At 37.4% G+C, this 25,296-nt stretch overlaps 1 protein-coding gene across 7 annotated transcripts in view; it reads left to right on the forward strand.

Annotated features, from left to right (window-relative positions):
* The window catches only part of GPD2 (glycerol-3-phosphate dehydrogenase 2), a 137,683-nt gene extending 115,755 nt beyond the window's left edge, over positions 1-21,928 (forward strand). For 4 of the 7 annotated variants that reach the window (XM_036858307.1, XM_036858308.1, XM_036858309.1 and 1 more), the window contains exons 10-17: positions 3,779-3,913; positions 4,489-4,664; positions 5,233-5,364; positions 6,307-6,465; positions 14,453-14,565; positions 14,653-14,731; positions 14,927-15,025; positions 18,212-19,688. In XM_036858307.1, the coding sequence (XP_036714202.1) occupies positions 3,779-3,913; positions 4,489-4,664; positions 5,233-5,364; positions 6,307-6,465; positions 14,453-14,565; positions 14,653-14,731; positions 14,927-15,025; positions 18,212-18,337 (1,019 nt within the window). In that variant the 3' untranslated portion in view covers positions 18,338-19,688. Of the gene's footprint in view, positions 1-3,778; positions 3,914-4,488; positions 4,665-5,232; positions 5,365-6,306; positions 6,466-14,450; positions 14,566-14,652; positions 14,732-14,926; positions 15,026-18,211 lie in introns of those variants that run through there. The other 3 variants (XM_036858311.1, XM_036858305.1, XR_005020645.1) reach the window with 3 other exon arrangements.
* The last annotated feature ends 3,368 nt before the right edge of the window (positions 21,929-25,296 follow it).

Consider the following 25,296-nt stretch of genomic DNA (forward strand, 5'->3'; position numbering starts at 1 on the left):
TTAAAGTGTTCAGTTGTTTTAAAAGAGGATATCCAATTGTTTAAATATATAGTCATTAGAAACCTAAAGTCTAGCATGTTGACTCAGAGGCCAAAATATTATTGCTTTTGATTTTGTAATGTCAGCTCTTGTTTGATATAAAAAGTTCAGAGAATGTTTTAATATGCCATTTCATATTTATTGATCACGATACATGACTCCTACTAGATACAGTATTTGAGGTACTGAGAAATACTAGAATTGACATTGCCGAAGACTTTCAACACGGTGAGGAAGATGCAACAGTAATGCCATCTTCTTTAGCTGTCCTGACGGTATGAGGACCAGGAAAATCAAGATGAATCTTTGAGCTCTGAAGCATAAAATCCTTGAGCTGAGTTATTTTCTTCACGTGTTATACCATGGAGAGTTAAAGTAGGTGATGTTCACTGTCTACTCTTGGCTACAACCTAAATGATAGAACCGATTTCTGGGTAAGAACTTGAGGGTAGGAGTACCTAATTTAGTAAAAATATTTTCATTTCTTTGAATTGATGAGATTAGTAGGAGAGGAGGATACTTTGAAATGGTAAATATGGAACATGTTATGACAGTAAAGTATTTTGAGGTGGGGTGTCTCATACTATTACAGCAGATTATATTCTCACAGTCAAATTTCACTGAAAGGATGCTCCATTGGAGACATGGGCAAGGTGGCCATGGGGGAAATACCCAGCTTGATGATCAACCAGGACAAGTCTGAGATCTACCACTTGGTGGTTTTACTCTAGAACTGCCTTATGCAATATCATAGCCTGTACATGTGCATATCATGTGGCTATTTAAATTTAGTTAAAATGAAATAAAATTTGAAATTCAGTTTCTCAGTTGCATGGACCACATTTCAAGTGCTTAATAGCCTCATGCAGCTAGTGGCTAGTGAATCAGACAGTTTAGATACAGAACATTTCCATCACTGCAGAAAAGTCTATGGAACAGTGCTGCTCTACAGAAGCTAGAGGTATTTACAAAGACATTTAGAGAAGCAAATACTCAATTTATTAGAGTCATTGAATTTGTATTTTTTGTTTTTTGTTATTATAAAATAAATAATGTATTATCATGTAAAAGAAGATCTCCAGATACAAGAAGCCTCAAGAGGTGATTAATTTAGTGATTGAGCAATGTCTTTAGCGAAGGGCACTTATTTCTCTTCACTCCACCCCCCCCGCCCCAGGTAGGCTTCATGCTATGGTTGTTTCCCCCATGGTTACAATATGGCTGCAGCAGTTCCTGGCAATTTTGGAAGGTTCTCTATGCTATCTGTCCACTGCTTTTGAATCTCTTTCTAAAGAGAATTTTAATTAGAGTTTGTTTAACAGCGCACAAGGTTTCCACTGTGTGTGAATAAGTAATAAAGAGAGAAACCGGTTAGTTTAGTTTGTTGCTGTCTTTTCTGCAAGAGGTTAGAATTCACGTTTCATGTGTTTAGCTATGCTGTGCCCTGTGGGCCTAGGTTATACCCATAGCCCTGACTGGTCATTACTTAATTTGGATGGTAGAGAGGTAAAAAGTGCTTTTATTCTTCAGCAGCAAATGGCATTTGAATAATCCATAAAAATCATTAAATCTCAAGGTTGGGAGAAAACTGATAGATGATAGTTCACCTGATCCAACCACACTTTAGTCTAATAACATAAAAATGCTGCAGGCTATAAAGCCTGATTCATACTTGAAATATGATTTAAAATTTGATTATCCTTAAATGAATCTTTTTCAATAAATATAATCCCAACATTAATCTGATATAATTCTCAGGCTAAAAAGCTGAATGCTAAGATATCAAGCAAAATAAATTAAGGTTCCTGACACGTTATGAACTCTTCCTGTTAGTGTTTTCTTTTCTTTTTTTGAGTATCAATTTCAAAAGTAAGGATTAAAAATGGTATCAGTATACATAATGTTTTATTTAATCTTCCTCCATGAATGAAAAACTCAAGTGTTTTAGTTTGGTCTTTTCGTTTCAGACAATACAGTTTCATAGATGTATTTTTCTGCCTGTTATACCAGAAAAGGTAAAGCATTTGCCACAAAGATTATTTGCATGTGCTTTAAATTTAGAAAGTCTAGTTTTCCACAGAATAATTTTAAGATCAGTCAGAAGCCTCTAAGAACTGCAACCAAATTCCTGATCAGCGTGGCTACCTAAGGAATTTCAGAGACACACTCTGCAGACTTTGCAGTGACCACAATGACGTTCTCAGTGGTTGGCTAAGTTTTATTTTTGACTCTGAGGGCAATTTGAACTCTAATGGAAAATAGTGGTAATTTCCTAGTTAAGCTTTTTGTAAAGATTAAAATATTGCATGATTTATGTTGAGGTTTTACAAGACTTTTGTGGAATTGTGTGGAACAAGAATTAACCCCCATTCCATGGAGGCCATCAGAATTAAACATACTGAAGAGGATGCACCCTTCAAAGGGGCAGATCTAGGGATGGAATCCCTACATTGAGTTACCAGTTAACAAGACTGCAAGCCTTAGGCTTTCCTCACCAGTTTATGAGGTTTACTCTCCCTTTGTTTCAGATTCAGTGTTGGGATATGGGTTTGATTAAACACCCCCATAGAGGTATATGGGTACCTCTTCTTTCGGATTATAGTCATGTTTAGAGTGTGGCCCTTAAGGAGCTAAGCTAAAATATGTCAGATTACCTTAGTTGAAGTTGTCTTTACCAGAAATCTTTTTTTCATTTGAGATCAGGATGGAGAGATTGTCATGCAGTATTACTTGTTTTTAGGATCTTTGCCCTGTACTTTTTATTTTTTTTCTTTTCTTTTTTTTTGACTAGTCCAACATACCAGTCACATCAAAGAATCTTTGTGACTCTTTACACAAGATTTTGCTAGATATATATTTAAGTACTTTTCAGAGTCTGCTGTGTCTAAATATATAGGAGGTTCACTGTACAAGAACACAGGACCAAGGGGTGAGTGGGATCTGAAATCCTGACTGCCCTCTGCTCCTAGTAAGTATCTTTGTCTTCCCTGAGAAGAGATAGCAAGATGTACTCTAGGGGGAAGTGTAACAAGTCATGTCTTTTGGTTTATTTTTATTTTGTTTCTGCTTTGTTGTTGTTCTTTGTAACTACTGCAGATTGTCCCAGCTGAGGGTTGCTAACATTTGTTTCTTTTGTTTCCTCTTTGGGACCCATGTCAGTGATTTTCCAGTTCTTTACTTTTTTTTTTTTTTTAATTAATTTATTTTATTTTTGGCTGTGTAGGGTCTTCGTTGCTGCGCGGGGTTTCTCTAGTTGCGGCGAGCAGGGGCTACTCTTCATTGCGGTGCGTGGGCCTCTCATTGCGGTGGCTTCTCCTGTTGCGGAGCACGGGCTCCAGGAGCACGGGCTTCAGCAGCTGTGGCTCGAGGGCTCTAGAGCACAGGCTCAGTAGTTGTGGCGCACGGGCTTAGTTGCTCCGCGGCATGTGGAATCTTCCCGGACCAGGGCTCGAACCCGTGTCTCCTGCATTGGCAGGCGGATTCTTAACCACTGCACCACGAGGGAAGCCTCAGTTCTTTACTTTTTTCGTCCGGGTTATCTTTGTAACAAAACAATTCTTTGAGTTTTTCTTGTAACTTACCCACTCATTTACTTCTTATATTTAACGATATTCCCTCCCTTTAAAAGTACATATTCATGTGTTCCTTTTACTGAACTCTTTTCTGCTTTCTAATCATTTTACTTTTGTTGAGACGTCTTTGAGTAATCCTCTTAACCCTTGGCATTGATCCTTCCCAGTAAGAAGAGGGGATGTCCTGGCAGCGTGGAGTGGTATTCGCCCCCTTGTTACCGATCCCAAGTCTGCAGATACACAGTCCATCTCCCGAAATCACGTCGTGGATATCAGTGAGAGCGGCCTCATCACTATAGCAGGTATGGCATATTACCTTGTTGTTTGGGTGTGCTTTATATCTAAAGCAGCTTGAGTTAAATTCTCATACCAGAATCCCTTTTTTTTTTTTTTTTAATAATTCTTTATTTTATTTATTTATTTTTGGGTGTGTTGGGTCTTCGTTTCTGTGCGAGGGCTTTCTCTAGTTGCGGCAAGCGGGGGCCACTCTTCATCGCGGTGCGCGGGCCTCTCACTATCACGGCCTCTCCTGTTGCGGAGCACAGGCTCCAGACGCACAGGCTCAGTAGTTGTGGCTCACGGGCCCAGTTGCTCCGCGGCATGTGGGATCTTCCCAGACTAGGACTCGAACCTATGTGCCCTGCATTGGCAGGCAGATTCTCAACCACTGCGCCACCAGGGAAGCCCCAGAATCCCTTTTAATGCTAATGAACAGGGACTTTTTTTTTTTATGATTCTGAGTAAAATCTTATGCATTGCTTCGCCACATTTGTTATAAACAACAGGTGAATTTTGTTATTAATAAGTTGATAAATGGTTAATTATAAGAAAAACAAGGGGTGGTAACCTAACGAATTATTTATCAATGTATTTGTAGGTGGAAAGTGGACAACCTATCGATCTATGGCAGAAGATACCGTAAATGCTGCAGTCAAGACCCACAATTTGAAGGCAGGACCAAGTAAAACAGTTGGGCTTTTCCTTCAAGGGGGCAAAGATTGGAGCCCTACACTCTACATCAGGCTTGTCCAGGATTATGGACTTGAAAGTGAGGTGGGCATGCATTGCCACATCATCTTACTCTTGACCTAATCTCACTATTGCCAGTAACAGAATCGGCAACCATATGGCCTCCATGATTTCGAGTTTCCTGTTGCTGGGTTTGTTTCTGTCTCTGTACCGTGGGAGTGAACTAATGGGAAAAAGCACTTTTTAGATGCTTTAGTCACCTAAAAAGCAATGCATGTTTTGGTTTCTGTTTTAGAATCTGGAGTTTGTTTGGCTTGTTCCTAGCAGACAGGACCTCCCAAATTCTTTCTGTCTCGAGCATAAGGAAGGCTGTTCTTCAGATGTGATATCTGGAGCAGAATGAAGCTGAAGCTTCATCAGTCACTGATACAGTAATACATGTGTAGTAGCGTTAGTGCTGGCCTAAGCATTCGGAGCCGAAGTATTTTCCTCCCACGAAATCAAAATCTAATACTCTCCTAGGATTTTTAGTTACAGGCTGTTAAAAAAAAAAAAAAAAAAACTGACAAGATAAGCATGTACATTGTTTTGCTTTGTACCTAGAAGCTATTGATATTCAGAGGACCTGCCTGATGCAGTTTTCTTTCCTTAGGTGGCCCAGCATCTTGCTGCCACCTATGGTGACAAGGCTTTTGAGGTGGCCAAAATGGCAAGTGTGACGGGAAAGCGGTGGCCCATTGTTGGGGTGCGACTTGTGTCAGAATTTCCATACATTGAAGCAGAGGTACGTGAATGGCCATACGGGAATTCCCTGTCTGCCAGGGGGTACCTTTCATCTGTTCACTTTTCATCCTCTTTAGAAATAATACATAGCTCAGTTTTAATGCTCATACATCAGTTAAAACCTGGAGAAAAATGTCTGCCCAGCACAGTTCCTTTCATTTACAAAATTTTGATTTCAACTCTGAAGTGATATTGATAGTGGTAACAATAATAATAGAAAATATGGATTTCTTTCTCCTCCATGGAGCTATCTCAAATCTTACTGATTCACAGTTGTTTGCCCCTTTTGAGAACTTGTAGCTCCTCAAGTTTGTACCACTCATGCACTGCCTGATGCCGTATCTTGACTTGACACTTTATATTCATCTATAATTCACTACGCTTTAAAAACATGGGTGTCCAGTAAGCATTCTGTTGTTGATTGAAGGCAAGGCTTCTGTCATCTGATTACTCTCAGACAGAAGACTTTGGATAGCCAAAAGAGATGAGACCATAACTTTTTTTGTTTAACATCTTTATTGGACTATAATTGCTTTACAGTGTTGTGTTAGTTTCTGCTGTATAACAAAGTGAATCAGCTATATGCATACGTATATCCCCATATCCCTTGCCTACTCAGCTATGTAAATTAACATCCATGTCCTGTATGAACAACGAGGTGATTACTGTGGATGGTAAATGAAAAGTGATGCAATTTACATGTTTGCACCAGGTTCTATTCAAGGAGGAGGCATTAACTCTTATCCAAATTGTCCCAATTTCCAAATGTCCTTTGGCAGGCAGATGGGGAACTTGTATGATGTCACTATGTTTCATGCCTGCTAAAGAACCAGAGTATGTAAAGAAAAAGGTCACTTTTCCTAAGCATGTATTTTAAGTGAAGCTTTATTCCCCCTTTTTAAAAAAGGCCTAAATTAATAATTTTACTTTAATTCAAACTCAGGTGAAATATGGGATTAAGGAGTATGCCTGCACTGCAGTGGATATGATTTCACGTCGTACTCGCCTGGCCTTTCTAAATGTCCAGGCAGCAGAGGAGGCCCTACCCAGGATCGTTGAACTGATGGGCAGAGAACTGAGCTGGGGTGATTCTAAAAAAAAGGTATTGTATAGAAGTCTTTAAAACCAGTTTCCATTATAAACATGCAATGTCTTAATCTGTTAGTACAGGCTAGCATAGTTTTTGATGGTGACTTTAGATTGCCTGCCAGTTTCTGTGTGTATGTGTTTAATATTGCTAGGCCTTAGAAAACTGGAAAGATATTCTTGTAAAAAATATCTTATTTTAACAAATTCTTGTAACAAATATCCTTATAACCAAATATTCTCCCTGGTTGTTTTTGGAAAATCCCTTATAGAAAAATGTTCTCAAATTTGTGGTCGTTAATTCCTGAAAAAGTAATATAATAACAATTGGGGGTAGAACCTTTTCTGGTTTTCATTGAAAACATTCTTAGAATGTATTCTACAGTGAAATTCACACTCCTGCAAGGTTGCCTTTGGTAGGAAATTGTGGTTTTATGGCCTGACCTCCAAATGCTTATTGATTTGTGTCATTTGAAATTTTATATTTATATCCAAATTAAAAAAAGAAAGCCAGCGATACTCAGATGCCCACATATACAGCCCTGGGCTTCTTGTAATAAACAGAAGACCGTCATGATTTTTAATTAAACCAAACTATTGTGATGCGCAGAGGCATTTTCATGTATTTATTCAGAAAATACTCTGTGTTCATTGGTTTAGTTCCTGCGCCCCTCCCCCCAAGTCTTTCTTGAACCCATTCCATGTAGGCTCTTTCGTGGCCACTTTGCTGTAGTGGCTCTGGTCACACTCCCCAGGCACCTTCATGTTGCTCAGCGTGCTTGTCAGCTCTCGTCATCCTTTTACTCAACCAGTTAGTGGCCTTGACACAGTTGATTCCTCCCTCCTTCCTGAACACCACCTGTCTTAGTCTACTCAAGCTGCTGTAACAGGATACCACAGGCTGGGTGGCTTAAATAACAGACATTTATTTCTCACAGTTCTGGAGGCTGGAAATCTGAGATCAGAGTGCCAGGGTGAGATGGTTGGGTTCTGGCGAGAGCCTTCCTCCTGGCTTTGAAACAGATGCCTTCTCGGGGAGACAGAGAGAGAGAGAGAGCTCTTGCTGAGGGTGCTAATCCCAATGAGGTTTATCTAAAGCTAGTTACCTCCCCAAAGCCCCACCTCCGAATCCCATCACATTGGAGGTTAGGCTGTCAACATATGAATTTAGGGGGATACAATTCAGTCCACAGCACCATCTCTCTCAGATCTCCTCCTGCCTTCCTCAAACTACTGCTATTACTGACCTCTACATGTCGTAAATACCTATTCCACTCTTTGGTTGCTTGGGCCTAAATCTTATTTTCATACTTGATCTAAGCCCATCAGCAAACCTTATCATACTCGTCTTCAAATAATGGCTTGAGTTCAACCCTTTCTTAACTGCTGTCACCCTGATTCAGGCTATCAGCATCTCTTACATGGATTATTATAACAGGAGCCCTCTGTAATCTGGCTACCACCTTTCTGATCCCCCTCATTTTTCTTCCCATTTATTCACTCTCTCCAACCCACAGGTTGAGTTGCTTTTCTTTATTCAAGCCCTACTGATCCCTCTCCCTGGAATGCTCTTCCCTAGCTGTCCTCATGGCCTATCCCTCACTTCCTCCTGGTCTCCACTCCAGGGAGGTCTCTCTTCACTGGACTGAATAAAAGAGTAGCCCCCAATCCGAATGGCATCTTCTACTCCTTCCTTTATTTTTCTCTTTAGCATCAATTCTCATTTGACATACCATGCATTTAGTTTATTTACTGTCAGCCTCACCTCCCGGAAGTAAGCTTCCCAAAGGAAGGGATGGGATCTGTTTTGTTTCTGTACCCTCAGTGCCTGGCATATAAAAGGCCCTAAATAATGTGTATTGAATGAGCGACTGAACATTATTGAGCATGTATGTCACGTGCTGAAGGTGTAAGGAAGGACCGGGCATAGGTCTTGTCCTTACAGCGTTTTCAATGTGGTGGAGATTCCTGAAGATGGTTACATATTTGTCACCTGGGAATGGTAGGGAAAAAGGCAGATTTTAAGGCTTGACTATCAGAGTCTTCAGGGGTGAAACCATGGCCCTACATTTAACATTTTCTCCTCCAGTAATTTTAATGCCATGTATGTAGTGTACTGCTGGTAGAAATCACTGTTTGAAAAGAGTTCCTTAATCCTATCACAACGCTGTCAGACATAACCTTTACCCTCATTTTATAGTTGAGGAAACAGGCTTAGGGAGAAATTCCCCATGAGAGTTCATACAACTAGTAGGTTGTGGAACTGGGATTGAAACCAGCTGTTCTGATCCCAGAGCATACCCTTTTCCCACCCCACCCTGTCGCCTCTGCATTGGCCGGACTGGTTTATAGCTCTTCCTGTTTTGAGTTTTGGTTTGGCCAATTAAAGCTATAAACTGGGGAGTAGTGGTGGTGGTGGGATGAATTGGGAGACTGGGATTGACATGTATACACTAATATGTATAAAATAGGTAACTAATAAGAACCTGCTGTATAAATAAAATAAAATTCAAAAAAAATGAAATAAATAAATAAATAAATAAATAAATAAATAAAGCTATATACTGAGGCAACACAAGAATGAAACTTACTCCTGTGCTACTGCCAATCATTTTTACCATACAGAAGGACTGGCGATAATGTGTTCCTGTAAAAATTATGGTTGAAATGATCTGAAGATGCAGGAAGGTACTTTGTGCCAGGAATTCAGGCTGTAGGAGGTAAGAAGGAGGAAGAAAATTCTGTAAACTGCTTGTGTTCAGCCCTCCCGAGGAAACTAGATTTAACTTCAGTTTAGATTTTATGAGCAGATTTAGGTACTCAGAAATATTCTCCCATCCCCCTTAACAAACAAAATGACAGAAATAAAAGACCTCAAGTTATTACTCAGTATCTGAGACATAGGAGTATTAATGAGAACTGTGGACAGTCTAGAGAGAACAAAGGAGAGGGAAAAAAGAATTAAAGGTTAGAAAGCTGGACTTCTGAGAAAAGGTTAAAAGCATTGGGATTACTTAACCTGCAAAAGTGAAAGAGGAACAAGGTGATAAATAACTCTCTGTAGATGAATTGTGGTTGTTTTTACCAGTCAATACTTAATGAGTGACTTGTATACTGAGCATTATACCAAATATTTTAGGGGAATAATAAATAGCTCATAGTTTCAGGGATCTTCAAATTTAATTGAGTGGTTACAACACATTTATACCTCAGAAATGTGTGTATATTTTCCAAAATTTATAGAACGATTTAGAGAACTGTTACTCAAGACCAAAGGCAGCCAACTTGGAAGAAATAGGGAGGAAGGCGTTGTCTAGGGGACTTGGGGACTGACAGAGGAGTTGGTGAAGACATTTAGAGAATGTGTCATTGTCAAGTTGTGTTTTACACAATTATATAAATTAGTACATAATTATAAATACATATCAATATATAACATCAGTGAAAAGATGACTACATGGTCAAAAGAGTTTGGGAAGTTCTGAGTTAAACAAATGAAGCCATTTTCTTTAATGCAGATAATTTGGTGCCTTTAAAATGCTTAAGTGCATTGTCAGTTTCCAGAAGGCAATTTATTTGGAGACAGACCCAACTCTCACTTGTTGGAAGGGCTGGTAGAAAGGGAAACTAGTATTGCTTTAGGATGTATTTTGGGAAATGCTGCCGTACTATTTGGTAAGGTAGACTCTATAACCTTCAGACAAAACATGCATTTCATTGAGAGACTTTAAAGAGAAGGCCACTCGAGTAGATTGAGGGTGTCTCACAAAAAGAAATTATTTCAAAATTGATTCCAGCAAGGAGAATAAAGGGGAAGCAAGTGAAGAGATGGAGTGGCTATGGACAAAGCAAGCTAATAAGCACCAAATATCAAACAGATGGAAGATACGTACTCAACAATGAAAGGGTATTCAGGACTAATAAGCATGTGTATGAACAGTGTCAGGAATTGGCTGAGTGTTGGCAAAAATGCTAAAAACACCAAAAATAACTGTTAAAAATGGAAAAGAATGCAAGTAAGGCCTAACCTAGGTCGTTGCTCCAGGTGACTAGCACCAAATCCTTGACTGCTGGAGAAGGGAGAGAACCTTTCAACTCATAGTTTAATACCAATTTGTTTTTCTTTTTTTCCTTTTTGTCAAGGAGAATGATTTTCATTGTGAGAAGAGCAAAATAAATATTGGTAAGAGGAAATAGACATTCAGATAGGAGGCTGCTCTAAATGAGTTTGTATGCCAACCCAGAAATGTTATACTTCAGGGTACTCAGAGAATTTGCAGATGGGATTTATTTAACTACTGTTGAGCTTTAAAATATTATGGCAATATGGCAAATAGGAACAGCACCAGAAGACAGAAGGTAGGCAAATGTAGTACCGCATTCCAAAAAGGGAGAAGGGGAGAGGAAATATAGTTTGTAACCTATAAATTAGTGGTCTTGGCATTGGTCTTGGGCAGTTTTCTAGGTTATGGCATTTTAAGTTTGTTTTATCAGCATTTAGCAAGAAGTAGTGATCACTGGAAGGTAGTAAGAAATCATTTCAGACACATTTTCTTTTCAGAAAGGGCAACAAGTTTGTTAGATCAAGGAAATGTTATAGACATAATGTATTTGGATTCCATGAAGCATTTTATGAAGGCCCATGTGATATCTTTTAAAATTGGTGGATTTGTAACCAGTCAAATGATCACTGTCCTCAGAAGAGGTCTTTGATAGCAGGTCATGAGGATTCTGTCTCTGGTCTTGACCTAGTCTACTGTGGTTCAAGTGCCTAGATTACGACATTGATGGCATGCATCTTCGGTGTACTTGTAAGGAACTGGAGGGACAGTGAATGTTTGGTGACAACTTGAAGCAATGGGTGAGATTACATTAGGTATAATTTAATAGACATAAATGGAAAACCTTGCATTAGGTAGAAAAACAACTCCATCCATTCATGATAGATTTGACAAGACTTTAATAGTAGCACATGCAAAAAAGAAATATGATTTTCGTTAACTGTGAATGCACAGCAGGTAACAGTGGATCATGGCTGCCCCCAAATGCAATTACAGTCTTAGGCTGCCTAATAGAAATCATATGTCTAGATTGATGAAGCTGATAGTTACTTCTTTCTAGGTACTTGCCAGATCTCTGCTGGAGTATTATGTTGTGTTCTGATCATTTTATTATATGACAGACTAGTTGTGGTTTGGGAGAAATTATTCAGCATGGTGATGGGATTTAAAATCATGTCTCATGCAGGAGAGTAGTTCTAGACTTAAAGAAAATTCTTAAAGAGGAAAGCTCTATCCTTAGATATTTGTTGTGGTGTGATACAGGAAAAAAAAACTTAGACTTTATAAAACATTACTGTAAGGGGAGGGGGTGGTGGTGGGATGAATTGGGAGATTGGGATTGACATATATACACTAATATGTATAAAACAGATAACTAATAAGAAACTGCTGTATAAAAAATAAATAAAATAAAATTCAAATATTAAAAAAAGATGAAGAAGAAATTACAGACTGTGTATTACCCCACCATTTTGCATGTCCTTACATTGCATTTCCACATATTTATATATGTACATACTGTATCTTGAAGATAAAGCTTGGATCCTACTCTACAAAAAAAAAAAAAAAATATATATATATATATGTGTATAACAGTCACTTTGCTGTACAGAAGAAATTAACACAACATTGTAAACCAACTACACTTCAATAAAATTAAAAAAAAATAAACTCTCACTTTCCTTCCATGGAATTTCATTGAAAACAACCCCTCCCAACTTAAAAACAAACAAAAATTACTGTAAGAAAGTTGCACTAATCCCAAACAAATTGTAAGAATTGAAGAGATTGGTTTAATCTCAGCATAAATATTTTTAGCAGTTGGAGTCTTCCCTTTATGGGCTGCTTTCAGTGGAACTGAGTTACCTCCCTATTGCTAGAGCTCTTCTTTAGATGGAGACCTCATGCTTCTATTTTCGGAACGTTGTAAAGGAAATGTGGGGTTAGGGAGGTACTTTCGGTGACTTCTAGGGAAAGAAGCCCTTTCAGCTTTAAATTCCATGATTCCTTGCTTGATATGGAGTATGGATAAATTACATAGGCAATAAAGGGACATGACTCGAGGAAGAGCTTGTTCTTGGAGGGAAGTATCAGAGGTGACACTTCCAAGGAGATGAACGTTGAACCAGTTTTATAGAAAATGACTGGGCAAAATTGGTGCAATAGAAGAATAGTTTTATTTATAACTATTGGATTTTCCTGTGTGAAGAGAGTAATCTGCCAGTGAAGAATGCCCTTGGTGACTTCAAAGGCAAGTTTTATGTATAACTTATATGTCATGTATATGTGTGTGTGTAATAAAATAAATATTTTCTATTATATATAATAAAATAAATATATAATAAACATATATAATAAAATAAAATTCCTAATGTTCTTACATAGCAAAATGAAAAGTTAGAAATGCTAAAAAGTTCTCTCAGCTTATATTATATATATATATATATATATATATATTTATGTTTTAAAATATATATGTCTCCTAAGAGAAAGGAAAGTAGGAAGGGAATAATCTCAGAAAAAAATTTATCTTCCGAAGAAAAAGGAGTGAAGGGACTTGTCACTGACATAAACAAAGAAATATAAACACATTTCCTGCAAGAGTATGTGCCATTGTTTTATTTTCCTTGTTTCATTTTGCACTGGCACTATTCTGCAGGCCAGAATCTGGGTCTACAAATTGATTTAGTCAGATCCTTTGAGGGGAAGTCTGAGAAATTTAAGACTTGTGTTCGTAAGCATTTTCTATGTTATACTGTTAACAATTTCAGAAGCTCACTGGTCTACCATAGGAAGCACTTACTTTTCAGTCATCTTACCTGAAGGCTGCATGTTAGCTGCTGTGGCTCTTCTTCGTATTTCAGATTGGCTTCGGATCTCTCTGATTCATGCCCTTCTTATGGTACAGGAGCAAGAGAAGCTAAGCAAAACTGTGCAATTTTGTCTAAAGCTTTTGCTCAAAAGTGGCATATATTATATCCATTCATGTGCCACTGGCCAAAGTAAATCACATGTCCAGACTCACATCAATGGGGTTGAGAAGTATACTTATGGGGGGAGAAGTGTGTGTGTGTGTGTGTGTGTGTATGTGTGTATGAGAGGAAAGAGATATTTGTGAACAATATACAGCACAATAGAGTCATTTTGGAAGTTCTTAGTTGGGAGACTGGCGTGATGAAATCTAAGAAAGACAGTGTTCTCAGCAATAGGTAGTATCAGTTGATCATTGAAAACAGGAAGAGTAACTATTCAATAGAACAGCTTGTTTCGTCTCGTGACTCTGTAACTTCCACCCAACTACCAGCATCCTAGTGACAAAATTTTAGAATTAGTTAACCCCATGATGTCTGTCTTGGTACCGCATGCCACATTATAATCGTTGTTCAAGTCCTGGATGTCTTCTTCACTTTTAGTTGCTCTTTTGTCACCAAATCACCCATAGATTTTGCTAGTCAATACTGTGGAAGAATATTCAGCAGTAAAAAGAAACAAAATATTAAAACATGCAACAACGTGAATGAATCTCGGAATTGTCATGCTATATGAAAGTAGTCAAACACAGAAGACTACAAACTATATGAACACTTTCATATGAAATTCTAGAAAGAGCAAAACTCTGGTGACAAAATCAGATCAGTGGCCTGGGGCTAGAGGTCAGGGGAAGGAATCAATTGCAAATGGGAATAAGGAAGCTTTTTAGGGGGATAGAAATGTTCTATATCTTGATCGTGGTGGGATATACATTGAACTGCATACCCAAAATAGGTGAATTTTATTGAATAAAATTATACTTCAGTAAAACTGGACGAAATAAAAAATTGACCTGGCCGGAAAAAGGAGGATGAGCTTTCATTTTAGAAAAGCAAGTGGAAAAAAAAAGGAAGAAAAAAATCAATAATTCTTTCCATAAATCTTTGAACTTTGTGTGTGTCTGTGTTTTAGGAAGAACTTGAAACAGCCAAGAAGTTTCTGTATTATGAAATGGGCTATAAATCTCGATCAGAACAGTTAACAGATCACTCTGAAATTAGCCTACTGCCTTCAGACATTGACAGGTACTTCTAATAAGTTTCTGTATCTCTCTTTTTTTTTGTCTTCACTTATCTAAGTATATTTTTCCATTATTCAATGTTGTGTTCCAGGTACAAGAAGAGATTTCATAAGTTTGATGCAGACCAAAAAGGCTTTATTACCACTGTTGATGTTCAGCGTGTATTAGAGGTAATATGTTTTTTTTTGGTTCAATATCTTTGATAGCAGAAGAATGTAAAGATTATACTAGATAATTTTTTTCTCATCTAGTGCTTTCTATAAGTAATATTTCTCTCTGAATTTTTGAAAGGCTGGTAACATTGATAAAGTGATACGCATAATTTCTAATGAAACTTCATTATTGTGTGCTTTCCTTTTACTTAGAGTATCAGTGTCCAAATGGATGAAAATACACTACATGAAATTCTGAATGAAGTAGATTTGAATAAAAACGGACAGGTTGAACTCAATGAATTTTTGCAGGTGAGTCGTGGTGAAAGGAAACAAGTGTGTTTGCTTTTTATCTATTGGTCAATTTATATTCAGGAATGGATTTTGAAGTCCCCACAGTTGTCACCTCATTCTGAAAAAGAAGAAAGCTTGAAGCCAGCAAAGGTTGATATGTCTGCCCTTAAGGATAAGGCTTTACGTGGTGCATGTTCTTTTGCTTTTTATAAGACACGTTCTGTTGCGCTGGGCAGTTTAGATTAAATCTAAGTTAATTATGGCTTAAAGGACTAAATCAGAAGTGTGCTTTATAAAGAGTATGCCGTGGGATAGCACCACCGGACCCTTCTTTACTTCTAATGTGGAAAGTATATTTTTAATCGAGGAAGTTTAAAGAAATCAGAGTTGTATTCATTTGAGAATCATATTCACTTGAGAACCCAACATGCGATGATTATATTCTTACATTAGAATGAACCTGAAAAGCAAAAGAAAGAAAACCTATATTTCGGGGTCAAGACCATGTAATTCAAGCATTTCTATTTCTAATTTTCCACTTACTCAAGGCTCAGTTGTTTAATCATAACCAGGAAGGAAGTAAATTTTGTTACTTTAACTTCATACTGGATGCTACACATCATTCCTAAAAGTTCCTTAAAAGAAAGAAACTCAACAAACCCATACATTATTTGTAACTGTCCATAGTACTCTGCTCTTATGAAGAATGTATTGGTTTCCAAGCAGCCAGGTTTTTTCTGTACTGCTTCTTGGGCAGGTATTTCAAATGAATGCCAGGTCTTGCTTGCACCATGGCAATGATGAATGCTGAACATGAAATAAATTAATGCTGGGGATTTTGGTCAATGTCAGCCCTTTCTTCACTGTGTCAAGTTAAACAAACAAGATCAAGGCAAAGGAAATGGTAATTGTCTCTCTGGAGATGAGCTGCAGATAAGAGCATTGTTGAATCTAAATGCAGAAAATTTTCACAGGTTGTGTCCAGCATTACAAAAAAGAATGTTTAGTTCTTTAGCTTACTGTTTAACTAAGTGGACATTTGAAATTGAGTTTAAAACGTATGCTTGGGAATTAGAAACCATTTCATACGTTTTTTGTCTGTTTTTTTCTGTGAGAAAATTTTTTTGTCTGTCTCAGGATTTTAGAAAACTTTTCTTTAGATAAATAGTTAATGCTTTGTTTCATATATGTAGTAAATAAACAACAGCATTTAGGGTTCAAGGACCTGGGGTCTTAGAAACAATGAGTCTAATTTTATGGATATGCTATGTGGTTTGGCTGTTAAGTAATTTTCTTGACTGCAATAGAGTTAAATACGCAGAAAATAATTTAAACCATCTGCAGGCTTTCTTGTAGAGTCTTTTTAATAATTGAGTATTTCTTGTCCAATTCTAAATGAAAGAGACTATTCATGCTTCTACTAAGTACAAATACACAGTGTAATTTTCAACTTAAAAACGCTGACAATATTTCTTATGAGATATATTCACACCCAAATACTATTTTTTTCTTGTAATATGGTTTCAAGATATATGTAATGTTTGAAGAAGACTTTGAGTTTTTAAAGGTTGGTACATCATACAATGTTTCTGGATAAAGAAAAAAAACTCCAGCTCTCTCAGTTTTGTTAGCGCTGATAAACTTTGAAAGTCTTTATGGAATCAGAGGCAAGACGATAAACAATCAATTGTTCCATCTGTAGAGGTCAGCATTCTTTGTTACACCATTCATCAGATGCAAAGTATGTTTTCAGGGTTTTATTTTATTTTTCATAAAATATTTTCCTTCTCTGAAGATTAAGAGCCCGTGTTTATCCCATTAAACACCATTTTGAATATAGACTTTTAAAAATAATCCTCATGGAAGGATCTCTATAGATACTGTATGGTTACATGACTTTATTTTTAGGTTTGGGCTCTAATGACACTTCTGCATGTAGAAGTCCATCTCTAATAAGCAATAGCTTGTGAAACAGCTTTTAATAAGGTCATGAAATTCTGATCCAGCCCCTTGGCAGATGCCTCTGACCCTTATTCAGAGTCTTTTTTAAGAAATGTATTTCTTTAGGCTAAAAACTATAACCCTAAAAATATTTTGAGGATTTACAGATATATATATTTCTGATGAATGACTAAATCAGTTCTTTAAAAAACAAATAGATAAAAAAGATTGAGGAAGTGAGATCAAGAAAATAGTAAAAACCACATCAACTTGAATAGGAAAAAAAAAAACCCCATGCTCATAATTGCACAGTGCCTTCCAGATTAACGGCGTTTGCCCGCTGACTGCATGTAATTTCAAGACTAATTCTGATTTTATCCACTGGATAAAAATGAATTAGCTAAAATCTGGGCTGTGGAGTGCTTTTAATTCTTAAGGTAGATCTCTGGGTCCATTTTCAAGGACTTAAATGTAAATTACTGTAAAAAGTCTTTAAGGAATTTGGATTTGGGGGACTTGAAGTTGTCAAGTACAGTAACACTAAAAAAAGAGTAGTTAAATATAGGTCACGGTTTGTCTTTGTTCAATCCCTGAGATTCCCTTTTAAGATTTTAAAATGGAATTAAAGATTCAATATTTGAGTTGCTCAAAAAATATATATGCTCTGAGCACATTAAGGGGCAAAAAGTGATGCATTCGATTTGCATTTAAAGGCAGGCTGATTTGCTAGACAGGTGTAGTTTTTGCAGCCGTGGCAAAATACCTGCCCCTTTCCCCCTTTCTGAAGTGTTTGAAAACAGTACTCTTTTTTTTTTTTTTAATTAATTTATTTATTTTTGGCTGTGTTGGGTTTTCGTTTCTGTGAGGGATTTCTGTAGTTGCGGCAAGCGGGGCCACTCTTCATCGCGGTGCGCGGGCCTCTCACTATCGCGGCCTCTCTTGTTGCGGAGCACAGGCTCCAGACGCGCAGGCTCAGCAGTTGTGGCTCACGGGCCTAGTTGCTCCGCGGCATGTGGGATCTTCCCAGACCAGGGCTCGAACCCTTCAGGGGCTTGTCCCCTTCATTGGCAGGCAGATTCTCAACCACTGCGCCACCAGGGAAGCCCCAAGTGTACTCTTCTTAAGTGAGCTGTAGTACTTGCTGCGGTTTTCGATGGGGGCACGTAATTACCCCTGCCTGCTGCAAAGGTAGCCATTAAAATGCCATGGAGAAGGGAGGAAGCTGGCTGGCCTTCTGAAAATGTTGCCTATCTTCTCTTTAAGCTGATGAGTGCTGTTCAAAAAGGAAGGGTGTCTGGAAGCCGGCTTGCTATACTCATGAAAACTGCGGAGGAGAACCTCGACAGAAGAGTTCCCATCCCCGTGGACCGAAGCTGTGGAGGACTGTGAGTCTGAGCAGTAAATCCACAGCCAGCAAACACAGGAACAACAAACCATCATGTAACAAACCAGAGATGACTTACACCATCTAAAATAGCGGATATGGATAGCTGCCTTGTTTTAACACTGGGAAACGTTCCAAAGCTTTAGGATATCAATGTATACCCTTTAATTTGTATTTGCCATTCAATCAAGCTTCTTAAAAGTGTATTTTATCTTTTTTTTTCTCATTTTCAATGCACACTGGTTTAATGTTTTGCATTAATTTTGTGACCTGTTAGACTGGACATGCTCCCTTTTTGTGTGTTTATTCATTTATTCTAAGTCAGTTTTAGAGGCAGAATATTTTGGCAGAAATTGAAAAAAGAAGCTGGAAACATTTCATGATTTGCACAACGCTCTGGACATTAAGCTTGTTGATAGTATTTGTTCTTAAAAGGAATTGAGTGGGGTGGGACCTATTAAAACGATAGTGTTTCTGGGGAGACCCCTCAGCCCCTTCTTCCTCCAGCTTGTCTGCCTTCCTCATCCAGACTTTATATCTAGAGCGTGACTGGCAAAACTGGAGAAGGAAGAAAAAGTTTAGATCTGGTTATAGGAGCAAATCTCAGAGAAACTCTGAAAGCTTCCAGAATCACAGGTACAAGATATAAGGATAGCATTGACATTTGCTGGGAGTTACAGTGATAGTTTCATCTCAGCAATTCATTTTTTTTCCCCAGTCACTGCTGGTTTTTCTTTGACTATTACAGTTGCCAGGAAGATCCTTGCTTTTCTTATTTTAAAACCAGCATTTAAGTGGCAAGTTGGATACATTGGGATGGGACTAAATTTCTCAAATCTTTACAGTAGTAATAAATTTAAGGATTAAAAACCTGTGTTTATATGTCCACATATTATAGCACAATTTTCAATCCCCAAATCCTAGATCTTGGAGCATGTGATACTGTCAAACATGACCTATTTTGCTCAGGTTATTGCATCATTTGGGGGAGTATTTGTAAACGGATAGTAAAAGAGGATAGAAATAGCCTTTAGTTAACTTTAGTTACAATTATTTATAAAAAGCCACAGAATTGCAGTGTTCAAGGTCATTTTAATTGCTTAAAGCCTTTCTCCTTCTGTACTCAATAGAAAAGTTCTCAATCAACCAAAAAGAAAAAGAGAAAACCACGCTCAACACACACACACGCATTCCCCCATCACACACATACACACTCACAGAAAGACAAAACAAGACAAAAAAATCAATCTGCCCATACCACTCTCTATACACTACCAAATGTGAAATAGCTAGCTAGTGGGAAGCAGCCGCATAGCACAGGGAGATCAGCTCAGTGCTTTGTGACCACCTAGAGGGGTGGGATAGGGAGGGTGGGAGGGAGACGCAAGAGGGAGGAGATATGGGGATATATGTGTATGTATAGCTGATTCACTTCGTTATAAAGCAGAAACTAACACACCATTGTGAAGCAATTTTATTCCAATAAAAATGTTAAAAAAAAATCAATCTGCCCAGAATTTAGTAAATATGTAATATACTGAATTTAAAGGGCCAATTTGGTATGCTTTTACAATAGTTGGGTGGCATTTTAGCCAGTCATCTGAATGTTTATTCATTGTGCTTCCTCTTGTGAAGTTAACTACCTACTTTTTTTTTTTTTTTAAGATCACGTTGTGTATGAAATAGGAAATGTGACCCTTTATTTAATGTCAGGTTTTCATTGTGCAGACTCGAGACCTTAATTTTTCAGACTGGTACATAAACACTTTTGTGCTATTATTTCTATATATGTCAACATTGTAGAATATCTTTATGCCTCATTCACGTGGGGTATGAGCCTGTCTGCCATAATATACACACTGGAGGTTCACGCACCTAAGCCCCTACCTCTACCCCTGCAATAAACAGTGAAGATAGCACCTTAACTCATTTTGCTTTTAAATGAAGTTTAGACTTGCCACTTCCTAAAGGAAAACCTAAAACAGAGAAAGTGACCTCCCAGGTATCACTGTGAAATTTTTTCTTTTAAGGTGTGAATTTTTTTTTTACGCTGGTTTCTTCCTTCCTTTCTTCCTTCCTTCCTCCCTCCCTCCCTCCCTCCCTTCCTTCCTTTCTTTCTTTTTTAATAATAGAAGCACGTGGCTTTGTAACTTAGTGTTTTTCTATCAAGACACTAACTTCACTGTTTAGAGCCCAGTGACCCTTCATAGATAGAAGAGCTGGCCTTTAAAACATCAGAGACGATGTACCACAATATTGTACATTTGTGCTCTCTCTCTTTCTCTGTCTCCTTTTCTAGTTAAATCAAGACAACGATGACTTGTATCCTCCCTGAATCCATTACAGTAGGGACCAGGCTTATAACCTGACTGGCCTGGGCAGAGCTGTATTTGAAAAGAGGCCTTGTTTCTGCATGCTTTGTTATGAGTGAAGTTCCTTTAAGGACAAAGAAAAACGCACTTTTCTTCTTTTGAGCGTATCTGCTTTTGCTTAAAATCTGCTAATTCTAAAACATACGCTCCTTCACCAATCCCAGAGACTCATCTTGGAAACGAGCTGGTTCCAAGTCTTTACTGTGAATAAAGCACCCCTGCATTTTTGTGTAAGTTCCTAATTAAACCTGTACAGCTTCTTTACCTGATTTCAGAAAAGGAGAGAAGAAATGGGGGGGTGGGGGGAGGTGTGAGTGTGATTCAAAATCTATTCCAAGCACAAAAGAATTATTTTCTTTTTTGCATAAACATGGTATCAGCTGATTCTGTTGGGGTGGGTGTGAGGTGTGTAGAGATTGTCTTTTATCAAGTGATTTATTTAAAGAGGCTTTGAGGGGATTCAGGTGAAGGAACCCCCATCTGTGGTGGAGAGCTGGATGCTCCTCCTTTCAGTAGCCCTTCCCACAGTCATAACAATGGTGATAACGCTGGATTATTTGTTAAGCCAAGGTTGTCTGCCTCATATCCTTCATGCTGCTGCAACGTTCTTGCTTTCAATCAATTTCTACTGAGTGTAACTTTAGGATTTCTACTAAATGCATGCTCCCTATTTTGCTTTAGTTTCTAGCTTTGTTTTGTCTTTTTCAAAATATATGTAGCTTACTCCTTTGTACAATAGAAATTTCATTCTTTTACTAAACATACTGTAAGAATGATCATTGATCTTATTTCCTTTTTTTATGTATTTGTAAAGATTTTTGGCATATGAATGTAATAATATTGAAGTCAACGATGCTAATAACTTGCACTGTTTTGCATTATGTCAATCCTTTTTAGGGAATAAAAGAGCCCTACTGTGCTTTTAAAGAATATCAAGTATAAACCCAGTACTGGAGTCGATATACACACTGCATGTTTTCATATATGGCATTTTTTATGTATTGTGTTGGGTTATTGTTCTAGATTGGACTCTTAAATACTATGTTTGAGGCTGGGTTGTCATTTTTATAACTGTCTTGGTGTTTTATCACCATTATTTATTACTCTTGATATACAGAATGAGCTGCATGCATTTATAGAGCAATAAGAGGATGTATTTAATGTGCCTTGTTTTTAACTGAATAAGAACTGAAAGCATGAATCAATAAAACTGATTAAAATGGGCTATTTACTGGCATTTTGATGTTACTTGCAGTCAGAGAAATAACTTTGATTACTGTTGAAGTTTAAAAAGTTTGAAAATATCTTCACAAACTGTATTTTTAATTGCACTCACACATTATTTTCACTTGCAATTTTGTAATTTTATCTCAAAAGTGAATCCCTGCATAGACCAATGCAATTTTATGAGACTGCCAGGTTTATTTGTATTAATTTGTTGCTGGAGGCTTTAGGGCACGATTTCTGTATCTGTGCAATCCTATTCTAAAATTACATTCATCCTATTCAACTCTGTTGAATTCTTTTTTTCCTCTCTTTCTTTTTTTTTTTTTTGTCAACCAGAGCCTTTCAGCCTCAGCGTTTCCAGGCACACTGATGAATTTTATCATAAGTAAAATCAATAGAAATGAATGGGAAAGATTACATAATCCATTTTGATCATCTTACATGTCAAGTTAGTGTAGGGTTGCCAAGTGTTGATAAATGCTCTGACAGAAAAAATGCTATATATTTTCATTGTCAGTAAATCAGTAAAGCTGTTACCAGTTTTAACACAAATTTTATAATGCCTATGTTATTTTATATGTTTTAATTTACACATGTATATGGAACATCGTCTCCATTTGTGGTTTAGAAGCGCTGCCTCTTGGTTTTGCGTGCTCAAAGGCCTGTGTGAGATTCTGAAGTTTCTTTGAAATTGTATAGAATAACCCAGAGCACTGGCCCCCAGACAGACTTGGAACAATGAACTGTTTGTTCAATGCCTGGAAAAAAATATATAGCAGCTCAAAACATTGTTCATTGATTTAGCTTATCAAATTTTATAGCACTTCAAAATTTGTCAACATAAAATTTGTCAAAATACATTGCTCCCAGTTTTCAAAATTTATGGTAATGAATTTATGGTAATCAAAGAAAGAGAAATGGATACTCACATCGACATTTTGCAGTCTTGGTCAACACTGCAGTATCATCGGCGGCAGATTTCACCTGATGACATTTGACTTAGGAAGGAAACAGACCACAGAAGTTTTAAATTGTTCTGCACCCTCATAACGAGAGTATTTCTGTATAGGAGATAGATAGAGTTGATGAGCCTTCTGTGCTTGTACTTTGTATTTTAGGTGTCTAATTAGCTACCACACTTGTGAAATACGTGCACACAAGGTGAGGTATGTGAGCCATGATGACACCAGAGATAGTCCTGCAGGTCCTGTGCTAAGAAGGCGGTGGGGCCTTGTCAAAAATCAATAAATACCTTGGCATTTTGTTAAATGCTTGATCCAGAATAGTAAAATTTATTTGATCTAAACAAAATACCACTTTTGCAAAATGGGCTATCTTCATTCTCCACACGCGGCATCGAATTGCGTTGCTTAGCAAACCATACCATTGGTTCCCTGTTAGTTCCCCATATTCACACTGGGGTTGCTTGAAACTATGTCGGTTAAGGTGTGTATCCTGTAGTTGTGGATAATGTATCATGTTTCAGTGGAAGAGACGGGAGGATTGAGTGTCACTTGGATAGTAGAGCATGGCACGTGGTACAACTGGTTCCACCCGCTTCTGAGCCCTTCAAGCCCACCTTGTTGTGTCTGAAGCAGAATCTGCTCTCATCCTCCAGGTACAGTGACTCCTGTAGAGCCCGGGCTTGCTCCTTCACTGGCTGCTAGCTTTCCTTCGGTGTGGTGTTTCAAGGAGTTGGGAAGTGGAAAAGTATTTTTTTCTTTTCTTTTAGCCTTGGTGCCTATTAAAAAACAGTTTAGGTAAAGGAGAATCTTGAATTGGAGGCTCCTTTTTCTTCATGGTCATAGGATTTCTTTATCCAACCAAATACTATAAAACTGGCTCTAACTTTTTGGTGATTTCTTTTAAAAATCTAATGTAGGCATATCCGATTTTGATTTAAAAGCTACCTTCCTCTGTTTGTCTAAGCGATGTAAATGTAATGAGTTGATCAACATATCACTTTCCTTTAACCTGACCTTAATGCCCTCTTTTAAGCAAGCAGTTTCCTCTCCACTCCCTCCTTCCTTCAAAGGTCTTAGAGTAAATAGCTTCTGCTTCTCCCTTTTAATTTGTTGCTTGTTAGATTTTCTCTTCTTTGCTTAAAATCAATTTTTTTTGTTGTTTTTCATCCCCATCATTAATTGATTTACAATTCATTTTTATGCATACAGAGTTTTTCCTATCCAAGTTAAGAAGCTGTAAATCTTACATCCGTTGAAATGACAGTGAGAAATATTTCATTTTATCCCATGAATCATTTGCCATCCTTATTGCAGAAAAATGGCAAAATTATGGTGTACCATGTTTTCATAAATTACTCTGCCCTCCCTACGCCCGCACCCCCGGCCCCAGTTCATTTCATTATTTGTTTGGAAAGACGGTAAGAGTCAGAATCCAGACACTTGTGGTAAACAATTCTGATTTTACAGCAGGCTAATCAAAATTTCATAACATCACAAATTAATTCCTCTGGTACTGTGAAGAATTTAATTCATGTACAAAATACATCATCTGTTTTATAACTCAAAAATAGCTTGATATTAAAGTACATTCTGTGATTTGCTAGTCTAACAAAAGGAGAAGAGTGCCAAATTCTTTAAATAATGTATATAATTTTCGTTGGGTTTCATATGTCAAAGTAGTCATTTATGTCCTGAAAGGTGTGTGCTTTGCACTGTGTGTTTGAACACTATTAAAAAATCATGGCTTCTTCCAAAAAGGACAAATCATAGGTTTGCATTTCACGTATGACCTGGAATGAAATATCTTATATGGAGACTCCCTCCTCCTGCCCTTAGGAATATCCTCAAAAGTAACGATTAACATATTTCTAAAGATAAATATTTTTTAAAAAGCAGTGAATGAAAGCAGTTCCTATAATGTTATAACATTGCCAAATGAACAGATTTGTCTGTGGCTTTCACCTCTATTTTATTATCAGATCTTTTAAGGAACCCTGGTCAGTTAGTTATACAACTGAAAAAGTCAAGTTTATCCTGATAAATGTATTCGTCATAGTGAGCTGCTAAACTGTTTTCAAAATGGGCCATTTTTTAAATGGAGCTTATCCAGCTTGATCCATGCTTTAAGCAGCACTGAACCATTAAATAAAAACCTGGGACAAAATGCCTTTGAAAAGGGTTAATTAGCTTTAATATTGATTTATTCCGTATAGGACGCTAATAGACTAGAACATTTATTTCTGTTTTGGATCATTAAAAACTGGCTTTCGTTCTTGAACAATTTGTTTCTAATAAATAAAAATTAGACCAATTAGAGTAGTTTGAGTATAACCTACAATACATGATGCACTTTTTAAGAAAACAAAAACCGGATCACTTATTTCACAATTCATTGCCATT

Source organism: Balaenoptera musculus, chromosome 7 (assembly GCF_009873245.2).
Source record: "Balaenoptera musculus isolate JJ_BM4_2016_0621 chromosome 7, mBalMus1.pri.v3, whole genome shotgun sequence".
Taxonomy (NCBI): domain Eukaryota; kingdom Metazoa; phylum Chordata; class Mammalia; order Artiodactyla; family Balaenopteridae; genus Balaenoptera; species Balaenoptera musculus.